The following is a 16,900-nucleotide window of genomic DNA, read 5'->3' on the forward strand; positions in this document are numbered from 1 at the left end:
GATCAAGTGAGCTAAGTAATTATAGGTAAAGATCATTGATCATTTTGTCTTAGTGTACATATGATGTTTGAAAAGTGTCTGTAATTAAAGGAATGCATCTCTGGTGGTGTAAGTATGGAGTCTGAAGTTATATATTGACCAAGAAAATAATTAGGGAGGTTTTAAGGGCTGGCAACCCCTCTTTGTAATTGTGTAAGTAAGAGATGAGAGGAGTGGGGTGCCTTTTAGTAATTTGTTGTGTCGATTTTGGGGTCAGTTTTGAGATTTCATCAGGCGGCTTTATGAGGAGAAGAATCTGTAAAAAATGAATGTTAAGCATCATCGTCATCATCGTCATCGTCATAGTTTGTATTGAGTGATCGTCTGATCGATCATCTTTTGTAGTCAAATTCACTTTGTATATACTTAAATATTTCGCTGTAAATCTTTTTTGTTTTCTTTTTCCTCTTTTGATAGCTCAATTTGCGTGTAGTTTAGTTAATAATTTCTTCTTTTGCTTTCTCATTTTAGTGTGATGCGATCATTAATGGCTATTTGATAATGATGATACACCTTTGCTTGTTTGCCACGCGAAAGAGTGGAGAAAGGAGTGGGCCTGCAGCCTGCCTGCCCCTCCATACCCGAAATTCTACTTTTAATCTTATATGTTTAATTTTTTACATCTAGTTCTATGTTTTACAATTTTTAAAGTGGTGTCGATTTTCTTTTTGTTTTTATTTTTGAACTATCTTGGAATTTTGGCAAAATAGAAATTAAATGTTGTAAAATTAAAAATGTAATTTTGCCCCCTCCATCCATGGTCCATCTATTGCCTCTGTTTTCTTTCAAATTTTCAGGAAATAAAACTCCATAGATCAATATCATACATAGGAATTGTGACCATTAAGTAATTGGTAACTTCATAATTGGGTCTTAGCTTTTTTGCTTAATCCGCTTGAAAGATCAAATACAAGAATTTTTTCGTATAGACAAAGTGGTGAATGTAGTCTCGAGCAATTTTGTGGGTGGGGGAGTTTGGGATTTGGAGAAAAGGTACACAAAACCACTTTGTAGTTCTTTACAGGACAGTCCAACGACTTGGGCTATATAAACTTACATGAGTGTAGAATGCGTAGTTAAAAATGCAAAAGACACCAGTTTGTGGCCTCCATAGAACTTCCAATCTTATCAGCGTCGGGAAATTAGAATAGGCTTCAGGACCATATATCGGTATTTACAAATTATTTATCAACACAATTCTAGTAACGACCAAGAATTGTATTTGCTGTTTGGTTTGAAACAGCAATATATTGGTGAGACATCCTTTTCTACACGTGATGTGTTGCTGCTACTCTCCTAACGTATGGTTTAAAGTTTGGTTTTCATTAAATGAAGAATGGAGGGTAATAAAAAGGGGGGTCTGGTAATAAAAACTGTAGCCTTCATTAATGGAATCGTAAAGTTGGTCTTAATGGAGAGCTGGAAATAGCTGCAGGCTGCACCTCTATCTTCTTTACTTTTTCTTTTTAGGTTTATCTTTCTTTCCTTTATGCTTTGCGGGCAAAGTACCACATCTTCCCAATTGACCCGACCCAGAATCAATCCTGTTGGACTTGTACTTAATTCACGGGTCCAAGCCCACATATAAGTGTAGCTTCGTATAAAATTTTAAGTGTAGCTTCGTATACTACCACTCGGGCTAAACTGAAAAGATGCATCATTTTGTGGCAACAATCTCGTCTCGATCAGGCTTAAATTTATCCTGAGGAAAGCACTAAAATAATAATAATAAATAAATAATTATAAATGCTCTTGGAAAGTTTGCCAAAAATATAATTATCTTCTTATTATTCGAAAAATTATAAATATTCATAATATTAATAATCATCTAATAAATATTGTATCGTGATAGTTTATGTATTTGTTAGACAATTGTTAATTTTAAGAGAGAGTTTGTAATTTTTTAAATAATAAAAATATATTTAATAATTAGAATAAATTTAGTAGAAGCCGAATTTATCCTATATAGAAAAAAATGACAAGATTCCGACCAATCATACCAAAAACCTAAAATAAAAGATAAGATCGATGAATGAGTCATTATCAAAAATAAAATACCAAATCAAAGTGTGGGCATTTTGTCGGCCCGCAGGAAAGTTCTGACAAAGTTGAGAAAACGAAACCAGTGTCAGCTACAGCCGAAGAGGCCTTCAAAATTGTAAACTTGGCTCGGCCATGCTTCCAAAGGCCAGGTGCCTACATCATCCAACGCTAAATTCCAAAATATATTAATTGTAACAAGATTCATGCAACTTACATTAATAAAAATGTATTATTTTTTTATATATATAACTTTATACCCCATGCATTGTTAATATGTTACGACTTTGAGTCCAACCAATGTTGGATATTAATTTAATAATAATTGATTTATTATAATAATAAATTATTATTATTGGTTAATTATACAATATATTACTATTAATGTATATTGATTGTTAATGATTAAAATTAAGATTTAATTAGTATCAATTTACTTAGATAGATACTTAGCGTGAATGGTTGCAGCAATCCATTATTTGTTGCATAAGTAATATGCATATCCGCGAAATAAAAATAATAATGAAATCACCGGTTTTGACCTCATTTTGAATGTTTTATTTCATATTACACTAAGTATATGGGTTAAATTCGTTGTAATATATCAAATTATCAAAGTTCTTCTTATGAAACTTTTAATATAAAAAATCATCTTTATGTTCTGAATAAATAATCACACCATTTTTTGGTCAACTTGAACCTATTTTTTTTAGAAATAATGATTAAAATATTCCTTCTAGCCAATCGATTAAACTAGATCTATTAACATATAATTATTTTTAATTTATAATATATATAATTTATAACTATTAAAATATATTTATAATACATATAATTATAATTTATAAAAAAATTCAAAATAATATTATTTGGGCAATCCCGATCGTCCAGAAGTGGAGGGCGACCGCATCGCCCTCGCTGAAGATGGACGACGGTTCGCCCTCACTGCGTTGGGCGACGATTGTTGCCTAAGGGGTGAGGAGGGCGCCAACCCTCCTTTTCAGCAGCAGCGGCAGCGAAAACGCTGCCGTTGTATTTTTTTTAAATATATAATTTTAATTAATTTAATTAAAACTATATTATATTATATAAATAATTAAATAATTATTATATAATATTATATATATTAGATGTGAGAGAAGGGTAAAATTATTTTTAAAAAAAAGGTATTTTCATAGCAAATTCGCAGTCAAAGCGCGTGTGGCCCAATTTCTGTACGGAGGGGGTTTTTCGAACTTTATTTTATAGGGTATCCAATACTTTAATTTTTATAAGAGTTTTTTAAACATTCCTATTATCACATGCGGGTCTCTGAATTTTTTTCTTAAGTATATATATATAGTATTGTACCGAAAATTTGGAACAAAGTTTATTTTAGTGAATTTGTGTGGTTATTATCCCAAAAGAGTGAAATATGCCTCGATTCTTCCTGTTAAGAACGTACAGAATACACCTTCATTAGAACTATATATATTGGGATGAACCCTATTATAATTAACCTCTAATGCTTAGTTCAGTAGATTGTTAGAGAAGTGTTAATAAAGTTTGTAAGAATATTAGGATAGTCAAAATTGTATCTGCTGCATATATAGAGAGTTCAAAATCTATCGGATCGTAAAAATAGAGAGGTCTTAGTATCAACTTCATAAGATATACTCCAATATCATACATAAACGCTGCTTGTATAATATATATATTATCTCAAATACATAAGTAGAGTAGAATAGTAATGTACAGCAATATACAATAAAAAAAATTATTTTGTAATAAATAAAAGTTATTGGCCCATAGTAGTTAGTAAAGCGGTGGCTGCCTGGTGGCACCAAAAATTGACACAGCGATCATCTTGGAAGTTTTGATTAATCAACAACATAATTCTAAAAATAGTAAAAAGGTTTCCCTTTGAAGACGCTTAAACAATCTGACGACCAATTTGGAGTAGGAAGTGCGACAAGTATGACACCCAGTCGATGATGTACTATTCCTCAGAAGTTCGTAAAGGGGTGCATTGTGCAATGCATCCAAGTTTTATTTTTTAATTCGTATATATCTAGCTACCAAAGTCGTAATATTATAAAATTACATTATGAGGAATCTGAATGTAATAGAGAATCTGAACTGAGTTCATGAGACATATCATTTTCTGTGTCCACGTGACCGTCGAAACTTGTAAGAGATCGCACTGACCTCATCACCATGCACACACATACCAAGTTCCAAAATGGAACCACCGCGGGTCTACGTACTTTCCGTTTTCACCACTATATATGATGTAGCGACAATATCACAAATTTTCAGTGCACGATCACCGTATGATCAACGTTATTATTAGTATAGAGATGACTGACTCAAAAATGGACTCTAGAAAACTAAAGAGGGGAAGAAGCGTCGGGACGGAGGCGGTGACAGCCCCAAATGCAGCCAAGAAAGTGGCGAAAGTGGAGCCGGGGAAGGGGAAACAGAGGGAGGAGAAGGTGGTGGAGGAGGCGGAAGTAAGTTTTCCGGTGGAGGAGGAAATGGCGGACTGGGCGGGTTTGTGGAGTGGGGTGGATGAGGAAATGGCATGGGCGAGTTGTTGGTGGCCGTTTTGGGAGAGGGAGGATAAGGGGGATACTTTTGATGCACTGTATGGCGATGTTTGGTGGGGTTTTGATATTTGGGACTTGAAAGGGAGCTGCACTGTTCCAAATCCAAATCCAAATCCATGACCAAATTACTCTGTTTCCCGCAATCTTTAATTTCTCTTAATTTATACTTGGTTTTTATGTTGTTCATGTATTTTCGTGGCAATTGAAATCTTGAGTTTGGGCAAGAATCATTCTTGGCCGTTACCGTTGATTAATCTTGAACTTCTGAATCGTGATCTCTGACACCACTTCGGTAATAAAGGGGTTGGTCTTGGGCCTCGAGAAGAAATGTTTCATTATGTTTGGTTTCGTTTTTAAAGCGCTCAAAATCGAAGCAATATTTGGCATTCAATATTTTGTCAATTTTTGTCTCGTTTTTAAGTATTTTGTAACAGTGAGTGGGGGACAAAATTAAAATTTCTCTCTCTTCATTTACAAATAAACTATATACATTTTTATACATATATATATATAAATATATATAAAAAAGAAATGATTTGACAATAAACAGTACTTTTTGTCTCCTCACTTCCCAACATCAAATATATCAAACTTATTTTATATTATCTCCAAAAATAAATTTAAAGATACACACTATCTCTAACTTATTTTTATTTATTCCTTTTTTAAAACTCTCTATCTCCACAAAATACCCAAAAACAAGTTAAAAACAAAATCAAACATTATGTTTAGGCTCTAAGGCCGGCCCAGTGGAGAAAACTAATAATTACGACACAAGTCAAAGATACAGTAACTGATGTGTTGGGTTGATTCTGTTTTCTGTCCTTTGACAATCGCGTGCTATGCACTCTTCTGTGTCTCGCGTCTGCTATGGATCCTAAACACCTTTAGATCGTTTTACTACATGCTCTTAGAAACTGCGTATCATCGATGTCATGGGAGAAAAGAAAAGGAAACTGTTGACACTTTAATCACTCTGCTCTCAGTTCAAAGAAAAAAGGGGAAGAGAAAAGAGAGTAAAAATTGAAATAGAAATGGGAGAAGGAAAAGGGTCGACCCTTGTTCATCTTCTACTAATAGTCTTGAGCTTAACTGCATTTGGATTTGCAGTTGCTGCTGAGCGACGCCGTACCATTGTAACCTCTCCTCTCTTTTTATTTCCTACAATTTTCCGACATTTACATATTTTTATGTACGTATACTTGTCTATTTTGCTGGAACTGAATTGGGTTATGTGTATCACTGTCAAAAGTTGTTTCTTTGTTGATTCTTTTAGTAGCATTTGTGTTGTTTCTTGGCAGTGTTTCTTGCTTTGGAGTTTAGCCTTTCCTAGAATTGGAATCACTGTGGGAGTAATGGCGGGGCTCTAGAATTTTTTTTAGTAGATCTATGTGCTTAATTATTTTGTTTGCGATGTGGATTTGCTGCTTGTATCTGTTTGAATCGATTGGCTGCAACTGAATTTTGATGCTCTGTTAGTAAGATAAGGGAGAGTTGTTTTCTTGTTCGAATTACTTGTTTCTGTTTGTGTATTTGAAGATGGTCTGTGGTCAGTCTTTTGTCTGACAAATGATAACCGGTATCGATTAGTCTATTATATTTACTATCGAGTGAGTGAGTGAGAGATATGGTTATGGACTTATGCTGAGCTATGTGAGAAATCAACTTTGGCTATGGACTTATGCTGAGCTATGTGATAAATCAACTTTGGCTGATGAAGTATTACGAGAGGGTGGTAAGAGCCGATAAACATGAACTGAATCAGTGATAAAGTGACATAGTGTGGATTTTTCGGAAGGGATGCTTTATGTAAATAGAATTTGTAATTATGTCATCTACATTGTTGTATTCATTATGGTAATCAATGTTTTTGGTGTATGTTGAACACATTTTTGACTTGTAATGGAGGGATTTTTACTGCTTGCAGTATGCATACACTCTCAAGTATGGTGCTTGGCATGATGTCTAGTATGTGAACTATTATTTATGGTAACTGGATTTATCAAATAAATTATGGTTCTGAGACAGTTTCTCGTCATTGTAAGTTACTTGAAGATGTTTCAATGTGAATTCATTGAGATTGATGTTTTGACATCTTCGATTTTCTGTTTTTTATTTGGAAAGTGTGTATACATTGAATAATTATATATGTGACTTGTATCTGGTAAACACTAGGTTATGCCATCTTTGAAGGTCAGGAGTATGTTGGGGTTACGTATTATATACTAGTTATAGCATGGTAACTTATTTGAATAGAACGGTTTAAAAAGTAGATGCAATTAGATGTATGATACCAAATTTGTGCTGAAAACAGTATTCTAGTCAATGAGCAGTTTCATGGAACAAGGGGTCTATAAAGTGTTTCTTTGTGATAACAAATTTGTGCAAAGTTGGATCGTCTCTTTTGACCGGTAAGGTTGATAACACGATAATGATCACATATTAGAATCTTAGTTATATATGGTCAGTGGTTGTTTCAGCAAAAATGTTCAGTGGAGTTATTATGCGGGTCGCAGTTGATTCCAGCAAAACTTTTGCCTTGGAAAGTACCTTAGAAGTGCTGGTGAACCCTTTCTATTCTTTTAGTCCTCGAGCTTAAAGTAACTTAGCAGGTCATTGAATGAGGTTTCTTGGTCCAAAACAAGATCAAATTATATACTTTGGAAGATATATCTAAATTATTTAAGTCGAACTCCATGTAGTTGGACAGCACTTTTCAAAAACTGTCTTTATGCAATGCACATTTGTTTAAGCATCCAAAAGCAGTATCTTTAATTGCAGCTCTTTGATTCAATGTCTACAACAGCTGATCCAGGCCCCTTTAAATTAATTGATAGGGAAAAATTCTGAATTGCGGCTCATTGGCTCAGGAGTGTCTTTTCATATTTGAGTTATTACTTCATGAAATTTCTGTAAACCATGAGTATAGGCTCATCTTGTATGCAAATGAATCTTTATGTCTAAGAAGACCATGAAGTTCACTAGAAGGTCTCTATTATCAAAATATGATCATTTAAAAGTGACTCAGGAGTTATATTTTCTGTCCAATCAAGCTGGAAGATTGTTTAATAAGTTGTTGTAATACATCGGAAGGACCTAAGCATATGAACCAACTCATGTTTATAAATTACTGCATCAGCCTGAATATCTTCCAATCTCTGCCTGTTTTGAAATTTCTCAAATTAATAGAACGCATTTGTAACAATTAGATTCTGATAGTCATACTTGAGATATCTTCTGCATAAAATGATCACAGGACAGTATTAAGGGCTGACATCATGAGCTCTTCAGTATAACAATTTTTCTGTTCCTTACCACTAGAAATCTGCTACCAGTTTCAATGCCAATAAAGTGACAGGTGAGTTGATGATCTCAGTGGGGTTAGGGCAGAAAGCCCTCCAGTTGACGAAAACTCATTTTAAATGTCTTTGTACTATCCCACGTAATATAAAATGTATATAGCGTTGAGTAGAGGGTGGATGGCAATGTTAGGCAGTGGAAGCTCTTGATCGATAACGCAGTTGTCATACAGTGCAGTCTATTCTCTCGCCACCGACTATGTCAGCTATGCATTCGGATTGGTCTTTGCCCATAATTGTGACCTTACCTCCTAGCTGTACGGCATAATTTCACTCTCGCTGGAGCATAAACTATTCCAAGTATACATCTTACCTTTTCTCCATCACTACAGGGCACTCTACATAAAGATGAAGCCACTAACCAAACATACTGCATTTACAACTCTGATGTTGCCACTGGATATGGAGTTGGGGCTTTCTTGTTTCTGCTCTCAAGCGAGTCACTGCTTATGGGCGTCACAAAGTGCATGTGCTTCGGAAGCCCTTTGGCTCCAGGAGGAAACCGTGCTTGGACCATAATATACTTCGTCTCTTCATGGTATGATAACGTTTGTGGACATTCATGTTATGATATAATGCTCATTTCCAATTTCCTTCCCGCATGTTGCTCCCCTAACAAAAATGATTTGCAGGATGACATTCCTAGTGGCTGAAGCATGTCTAATTGCTGGTGCAAAGAAGAACGCTTACCACACCAAATACCGCAACATGATCTATGCAGATAACTTTTCTTGTGAGTCATTGCGGAAAGGCATATTCATCGCTGGAGCAGTCTTTGTGGTTGCCACGATGATCCTCAACATCTACTACTACATGTACTTCACTAAAGCTACTACTCAAACAGCTCAGAAAACCAACCGCACTGGTTCAACAGTCGGTATGACTCGGAATGTATAGTTTTTTTGGGTTCAAATCTTGTCCCTTGCCAGGATAATACAGTCATACTTAATATTAGCTTATAAAATGTAATTGTCTCAAGAGAAGTATTTAGTCTAGTGAATGATGAGTTGCAGCCAGAAATCATCCCATGTTGAATACTGTTTTAATGGATTGCTTGTTTTAATTAGAAGTAATTTGTTTGTTATATTGTTTATGAAAAAATTGTAATATGAAATTTATAAGCTTTTGAAAATATCTTATAAAATGTTTCAGTATCAGGGGTATGGGACATGCGATTTAACAATTCAAATTATAAAGGAAAATTATATCACAAATCGAATATGATGTAATTATATATATTCTCAGTAAAATATGAGCTAATATAGATTTTTAATTAATTCTAAGTAGATTTCATCTCAAAACTATCTATACTACAACTTAAGTTAAAGGAAAGGACAAAACAGTCCCTCAAAACTAAATTTTGTGATATATATAAATAAGTAATTCTGAATAGATATCCGTTATAATTCATTCAGCAAATGTTTAGCCCAAAAGGGATTTGAAGTCAGAAAACAAAGCAGCAGTTGTCTCTACACCAAATCAAGTATAGGTATATAAATAAGTGATGGGGATAGATAGAGAGAGAGTTGAATGTGGGCAAAAGCAAAATGGCAAAATGGGGAATGAGGCTAAGAGCAAAAGTGTAAAATAGAGATTGGTAAAAGACATTCTTGAGATTTAATGTGCTGTAAGAAAAAGGCAAAAAACCACAGTAAAAGACACCAAGAGAGGAACAAATCCAAGGTACAAACTTCAAAAGCCTCCCAACTTTATAAATACTGTGTCCAGATGTTCAGACGCCCCTTTTCCTTTTCAACACTCAGCCAAATATACATACATATATATATATATATATGTAAACAATTTTTTTTTCCTTTTTTTTAATTAAAAAAGAAATATCTTTTTCAGAGTCAGAAGAGAACAATCACTACTCCTTTTTTGTTTTTTTTTTTTTATGTAAAAAACTTTTTGGGTCCTGTTTGGATTTTGGAACAAAATCCGACACCTTGGTTTGGGTGCTCTTTGGCATTTCTTCTGATACAGTTGATTGTTCAAACTCTGATGAAAAAGTTGGCTTCCTGTACGTTTGCAACTATTTTCTTTCAACTCATGTGATTATGCATATTTTTTTATATTTCCTATATTACTACGTTAATAATAGCATAAATTCTACAAACTCATGAAACTTGTCCATAGTCTTACTCAGACTCTATATATATATATATATATATATATATATATATATACATTTTATGGCCCTATTCTGACCATAGTTTCTTTTTTTTTTTGGAGCGTCAAAAAATATTTTTAAAAATATAGTCTTATTTGCAATATTAATTTAATACTAATTGAATTTCGATAACTACTTTTAGTGTAAAGTTATTTTTCACTTTGCAACTTTAATTTAAATTTTCCGTCTACAGAGTTAAATTTGAGGTGTGAGGAATAGTATATGTATTATTTATCATCCTATGATATTTTAAATTTTGAACTGAAGGATTAAGCAACAATTGATGGGCTGATCCTATGCTCGAAATACATGTTTACCTAACACTCAGTTTGAATAATTTGCATATTTGCAATAATTGATAACTGATAAGATAAGTATCATATAAATTTTAGTTAAAAAATTTAAATACATTTTGTGAATATTTCTTATCGATGAAAGATCCACTGTGAGTATGAAGGCAGTTCTTGCACCCAACCACTTTGTTGGTCTAGAGCATAACAAATGGTATTAAAGTCCATTGCCAAACAAAATCGAAAACTAAGTGTTATACGAAATAAAATATTATGTACGTGGGAGCCACTTTTTTAATCTACTGAAAATCATGATCTCTGTCATATCATTGTAAGGACGTTGCGTCCTGAAGAAGTAATTGTGATACACCATCCAACACTGATTAGGAACTGATAAGATCTCGTTGCCTTCATCTTAATTAGGGAAGGTGGGGAGATTAATAAGATAAGTACCATACAAACTTTGTGTTAAAAAGTCTCTTGATTCGTTGAAATTTTGATGAGCGTAGTTTGCAGTACTGCTCATGGCAGAAAATACAGTGGGAAGACTACTTGTTTATGAAAGTGATAATTAATAATTCAATTTTTTTTTTCTATTTTTCTTGATAGCTACATAATATAAATACATATGAAAAATAATAAATATCCAACTACTTGTATGTGGATGCCGTAAGGTTTTTGTTGAGACATTATTATTGTTCGTGATGACATTAATTTTCCCCCAGAAGCATCCGCGGTCGCAATAAATTTTGTTATGGGCATGTCTGAAACATCTGGCACTGACAAGTTTCATGATTTTGTAAACAAAATTTTTAATACCTAAGTACGTGCATTCTTTGTGTGGAATAAATTTAAACTTGTTAATCTCGCGATATATATATATATATATATATATATATATATATGTGACGTAAATTAAATAAATTTTCATACTACTTATATCATTCTCCAATTAACTTTTTATGCCCCCATTTTAAATCTTTTCTTGAAATTTAATATTTTATTTTATATTCTAATTAACATGCTCGTATTGTTTTATCATAATCTGCTTCACTGATATTTACAGGGGTGACGTGCATTCATACGACGTCAAATACGTTCTTTGATAATTTTAAGATCAAATACTCGTAATTATGAAATTAGACTTATTAAATCTCGTTCCACTCGTTCAATAGTAATAAATCTCACTTGTTAGTGCGTGTATATATATTGCTTTTTAATATTTAAATTATAATCAATATTTTTTTATATTCCTCCCATTCAAATTGAGGTTAGTGGATGTTTATGGTTATAATATTTGTAATAATTTTTATTTAATACCATCTTCTCACTACTACACCATATTCATACACATTACTACCCATTATTACATAATTGTCCACTAATTCACATTAAAATGGTAGATGATTTCTACACTTATAAAAAGGGGCATCATTCTACTTATTTTGATACACACATATGCACATATATTAATGCAATTATTTTATAAGAGAGAATTATATTAGTTGTTGGAAGGTGTTCATTTTTTGTGGAACTTTGGATTCCACTACTTGTCCAGCGTGAGTTAGTCGTACGATATTGTCAGACTGTTGTATCCTGGAGGGACAAGTCAAGAGTGATACTGTTGGACTAGTGAAAATTTTGTTGCAGCGAGCTTGAATCTTCTTAAAGATAGCAAAATATCTGCTCCTTAACTTGAAGATTTATTTTTATTTTTCAACTGTATTTGTTATTTCTACAACATCACTTATGATGATATTGCAAAGAAATTGTCGGGTAAATTGCTGATGTGAGGAAACGTTTCATATTAATTGCATGGTAGATGTTAACGTTAAGAAGTTGGAGCTTGAGCAGCTTATAAGCCCCAATGCCTCCTTTCTCTAACAAGACAAAACAAGCAATTCCTTGAGCAATAAGGCACGCATTCTATCCCAAGCTGCTTCATATATTTAGTTGTAAACGTGGAGTTTGAGTGGCTTATAAGTTTTAAGGGTTCCTCTCCCTAGCGAGACCCCTTTTCAAGGACAATCCATGAGGCACTTATGAAACCAAAACAGATAATACCTTACACAATGAGACCTCAATCAAACCACAAGCTACATCAATTATGTATTTTTTACAAACTAAAAAGAAAAAGGGAAGAAGAAGAAGAGGAGGTTTTAGCAATTTAATTCATCAATTCTTACAAACTACTCTTTTTTTCTCCCTTCTAGAAAATGATTGACTAATATATTCAAAATTGTACCACATAGCAAGAATTTGTCTATGGGTTGACAGAAAACAAGATCAAAAGCAGGGACAATTGGTATTTCAAAGTTGTTCACAAGTTTCACTATCAAAGCATCAAAGTTGGTACAAACGTATCCTCCTCCTGTCAACACATAATGTAATTAATCCTTAAAAATAATATCATGGTATTATATTAAACTTAGTACATATATACTTAATTAAATATAAAATTCAACGTTAATAAACCTAAGCCCGTTAAACAACAAAATTCTTTATCAACACCGTAGCGAGATTCCCGGTCAGCCAACCTATTAGGATCCACCCCGTCTCATGTTTTTCCAAATCTGTGTCTCCTTCTTAATTTTAAGACACTAAGTACTAACATTTCAACGTGTGATGTGTGTGATTGACATTTTAAAAAGAGTGCTTTCAGAAACAGGAAGATGTAGAATAAATCCAACATTGCCCACTCTAAAATCTTTGAAAAGTTTATACGCAATTCAACTTTACTTTTACTTTATCCCAAGTCAAAAGTTTATATATTTAAGTGATTGAGTTAGAACATGTTTGGTTGGAGTTATTATCAATATGTTGTGTTTCATCGTAATAGGCCGGGTTTAATGTTTTTAGTACTGTTTTATGAGATTTTGAAAATGATTTTAAATTGAAAAAATTCGACATATTTAGTACTCTATTTAAGGAAAATTTCAAAATTAAGAAAATTCGACACATTAAATTTTATATTTTATGAAATTTATGGGACTAAATACATTGATTTTTTTAAATTTTAAAATTATTTTGAAAATTCTGTAAAACAAAATATTAGATACATTGGATTTTTTTATTTTTGAGATCATTTTAAAAATTTCATAAAATATGGAGCCCCATATATTATTAGATTAAAAATATAATTTCACTGCAGAATTAGTAATTGTATTATTTTTTCTATTAATCACTAAATAATCATAATTTAATAATATTATATATAAATAATAATGTGATTACAGAATGTAACGTGGAATTGTTGTACCGACGTGTTAGAGCACCGACCGGTCGACGCCCTTGCATTGCAATAATTCGAACCCATCTTTTCAGGACATTATTTTGTAATAAACTAGGTCCACGTAATACCAGGAAAGAAATTGTTACTGAAAATCTAGTCAAACCTCTCTGGCAGATAGACTCGTGTTCTCTTGTTTAAAAAATGTAGCATCTAAATCCATCCATAGATATCTGAAAAGATACTTAAATCTATGTTTAATTTAGTTAAAAGGTAATAATTCTACAATATTATAAGATGAATTTACTTGAAAATATCTAATGTAAGTCAAATCTTTCCAGCCACATAAAAGAAAAAAAGAAATTAAAAAATTATTAAAAAATTAAACCTCATTAATCATTCTCTCAATTAACTTGTACCAGTCATCAATTCCCATCTCCAACGACAAACACTGCTAGTTTGATATATGTTCCCATCAGGGGGTCCCTCTCTTGCATGAATAACACCCCCCCCCCCCATCCCCACCCCACCCCTCCACCTCTCTGTCTGTACGTATCGTGTATGTAAAACACAAAGCCATCAATTCATACTCAATATACTGGAGGTGGTCTATGACTGTGAGCCATCCCTCTCTGTGTGTGTGCGTGTGACAGAGAGAGAACACAGAAAATTTCAACCCAAAAGCTCGAACTCAACCACACCAACCAACCATATTTTCCAGCAGGCAAAACCTTAACTACCCGTTGAAAAAGATAGCTGCTCAGATTCCCTTAAAACCCTTTATGTGGGTTACGTTCACCGGCGATGTCATTTTCCGGCGGAAAAAGACCACTCTTCTCGTCATCTCTGGCGCTACTGCTTCTCTTGGTCTCACTTGTGCATATTTGGGTTTCCGGCCAAACCACGGCGGAGGCAATCAGGATATTAGCGGAAGAAGGGCAACCCATGGAGCCTCCTCCTCCGGCTCCGGGCAAGAATCAGACAGAAATATTCAGAGAGTATTTCAATAGCAGACTTTCTGATCTCAACAGTACTACCACAAATGCTACATTCGTTGATTACAAGAGGAGAATACCCAGCTGCCCAGATCCTCTTCACAACTAGAAAGAGTTAGATAATCATCTGCTAATTTATTAGTTTCTTCCTCTTCTTTTATTTTAATTTTTTAATTAGGCTATATGCTTTCTTTTTTTTTTATTTTTCTTGGATTTTGTCCAAAATACCCACGTTTTTTCTCACATTTGTTGTTACGCTACTGTGAAATGAAACATGGTTCTAGCAAGTACTATGATATATTGAAGGGGGTAAACCGTGGGTATTTTGGTATTTCGAGATTCTCCCTTTTGGTTCATCATGGTGTAAATAAAATTATGCTGAGTTCTTGTATGTTAATTATTCTAAATTAGCAGTTAAATATACGTACCATCGTTTTTGATTCAGCCTGCAGGTATATAGCCTTTTTTACCAGCTTGTTAATTCATAGCATATGTTCAGAAACCATGGTTGTTGTTTGTAATAATACTACTTCCAAGAAGAGTAGTAATGGTAAAGGATGGTATGAGTTTCATGTGTTTTCGCTGCCATTGATGCAAAAGGCAATCTCTTTCACTAATAGGGCAAAGTTTTGATCAGAGTCTTGGGAGATTGCAAATCTTATGGATTTTTCAGAACAGATAAGATTTGGCTTTATGGAGAATTCAGACACAGTTTGCAATTTTTGTGTTAAAGAGGTTTTGGGTTTATGTATTTGCATACAAGGAGCAAACAAAAATAAAACTTTTGGGATTCTAGCTTGCTTGTGTTAACCTCATTTTTCCAGAACAGGTAAGTTTAGATTCTTCTGTGCACTTTTCATTTGAGGTTGAAATCGCATTGTTTTACTGCAGCTGAGGCCAACTTTTTAGCATCAAAACATAGGATTGATGGGCTTTGATGTGTGTGTCTGCGCATTGACTGTTTTGCATGAAATTGTTTAATTTGGACTCTCTTCAGATTCCATCGCATTGTCTCTATCTTGCTGTGAAAGAGGATGTGGCTTTGCCGTGAAGGATATGCTTTCTTTCTGGGTACAATGTAAACCAACAGGCCCCTGTCCCTTACCCCCCACCCCGACAACACTCCACTTCGAAATTAAGAGTCTGAAACAACGAAAATTTAGACTCATGAGATGGTTTAATCATAGGATTAAGACAAGATGATGAGTAGCTGAAGAGCGACGTACGAGGTAGGACTGCGACTTAACACACATGCATTTTACACGATTGTTCAGTGTAGTGTGGAGGACAATGAGGAATCAATTAGATAACTCATCACGAAAACTTCAAAGAAAAAAAAAAAAAAAAGGACTATGAATTAATTACATGGTACGGGTTATGTCTGGACAAAGTTATTTGCGAGTACATGTAATAGATATCACCAGCATCTAGCACGTATTCATCAATATTTATTCCACTTTAATAAATGAAAATTTAGATGATATATATATATATATATATGTTGTTCTTTTTTAAAAAAAAAAAATTATTGAACACGATATATATACAAATGAGCACTTTTCATTCCTAGGGAATATATTTCTCTTTTTACCGCTTGACGCAGTAAAATGCTATTTACCTGACACGGCATTAAGTCAAGTACAATGTGTAACGTAACAGTCGCTACCTCCTACCAATACTTTTACTTACATGAGAGAGAGAGAGAAATTATGCTTAGCTTATCCAAGAAGGGAGTGGTGGATTCTATATGAATTCGTGTGTAAAAGTTGTAATTTATTTTATTTAAAAAATATTTTATACCACTAAAAATAATTATTATTGCCTCTATTATATATCACTACAGTTTAAAATTATAATAAATTAATATTATCTACACCCAAAAAAAATTATTTCTCCCTATAGTATAAAAGACTATGAGTTAAAGCGGTAAATCAATATTGTGAACTACTGTCATATGAATTCAATGCAAAATTTGAATTTTTAAAATAATTAATTAATATTTTTCATGGTTTTCGATAATGGCAAAACTTTTTCATGATTTTAACTATGTCTAATATTTTGTTCTCACTTGTAGAAACAACAGTTGATCGTTGCAGAGTCGTGATTAACTATAGTGAAAATCATATTTCTTCTAGTGTTTCAACGATTAAAAAAAAAAGATCATTATTAAAACTTAAATTTTGACAAAGT

The 16,900-nt window shown here is 33.3% G+C and overlaps 2 protein-coding genes across 2 annotated transcripts in view; both read left to right on the forward strand.

Annotated features, from left to right (window-relative positions):
• LOC105160920 overlaps positions 1-461 on the forward strand; it is a gene marked incomplete in the record, with an annotated part of 2,506 nt that extends 2,045 nt beyond the window's left edge. Inside the window, 1 exon segment of the mRNA XM_020695383.1 lies at positions 1-461.
• LOC105160932 lies at positions 5,570-9,092 on the forward strand. The gene is made up of 3 exons (XM_011078463.2): positions 5,570-5,803; positions 8,359-8,564; positions 8,659-9,092. The coding sequence occupies exons 1-3, from the start codon at positions 5,702-5,704 to the stop codon at positions 8,921-8,923; spliced, it is 573 nt and encodes a 190-aa protein (XP_011076765.1). The 5' UTR covers positions 5,570-5,701; the 3' UTR covers positions 8,924-9,092.

This window comes from Sesamum indicum, linkage group LG1, assembly GCF_000512975.1.
Source record: "Sesamum indicum cultivar Zhongzhi No. 13 linkage group LG1, S_indicum_v1.0, whole genome shotgun sequence".
Lineage (NCBI taxonomy): Eukaryota > Viridiplantae > Streptophyta > Magnoliopsida > Lamiales > Pedaliaceae > Sesamum > Sesamum indicum.

Excerpts from the sequence above, each read along its gene's own strand:
- LOC105160932 (XM_011078463.2), top strand. The coding sequence starts at position 5,702 with ATGGGAGAAGGAAAAGGGTCGACCCTTGTTCATCTTCTACTAATAGTC. Across the intron at positions 5,804-8,358 it reads CTGAGCGACGCCGTACCATT|GGCACTCTACATAAAGATGA; the intron begins GTAACCTCTCCT and ends CCATCACTACAG. Across the intron at positions 8,565-8,658 it reads ATATACTTCGTCTCTTCATG|GATGACATTCCTAGTGGCTG; the intron begins GTATGATAACGT and ends AATGATTTGCAG.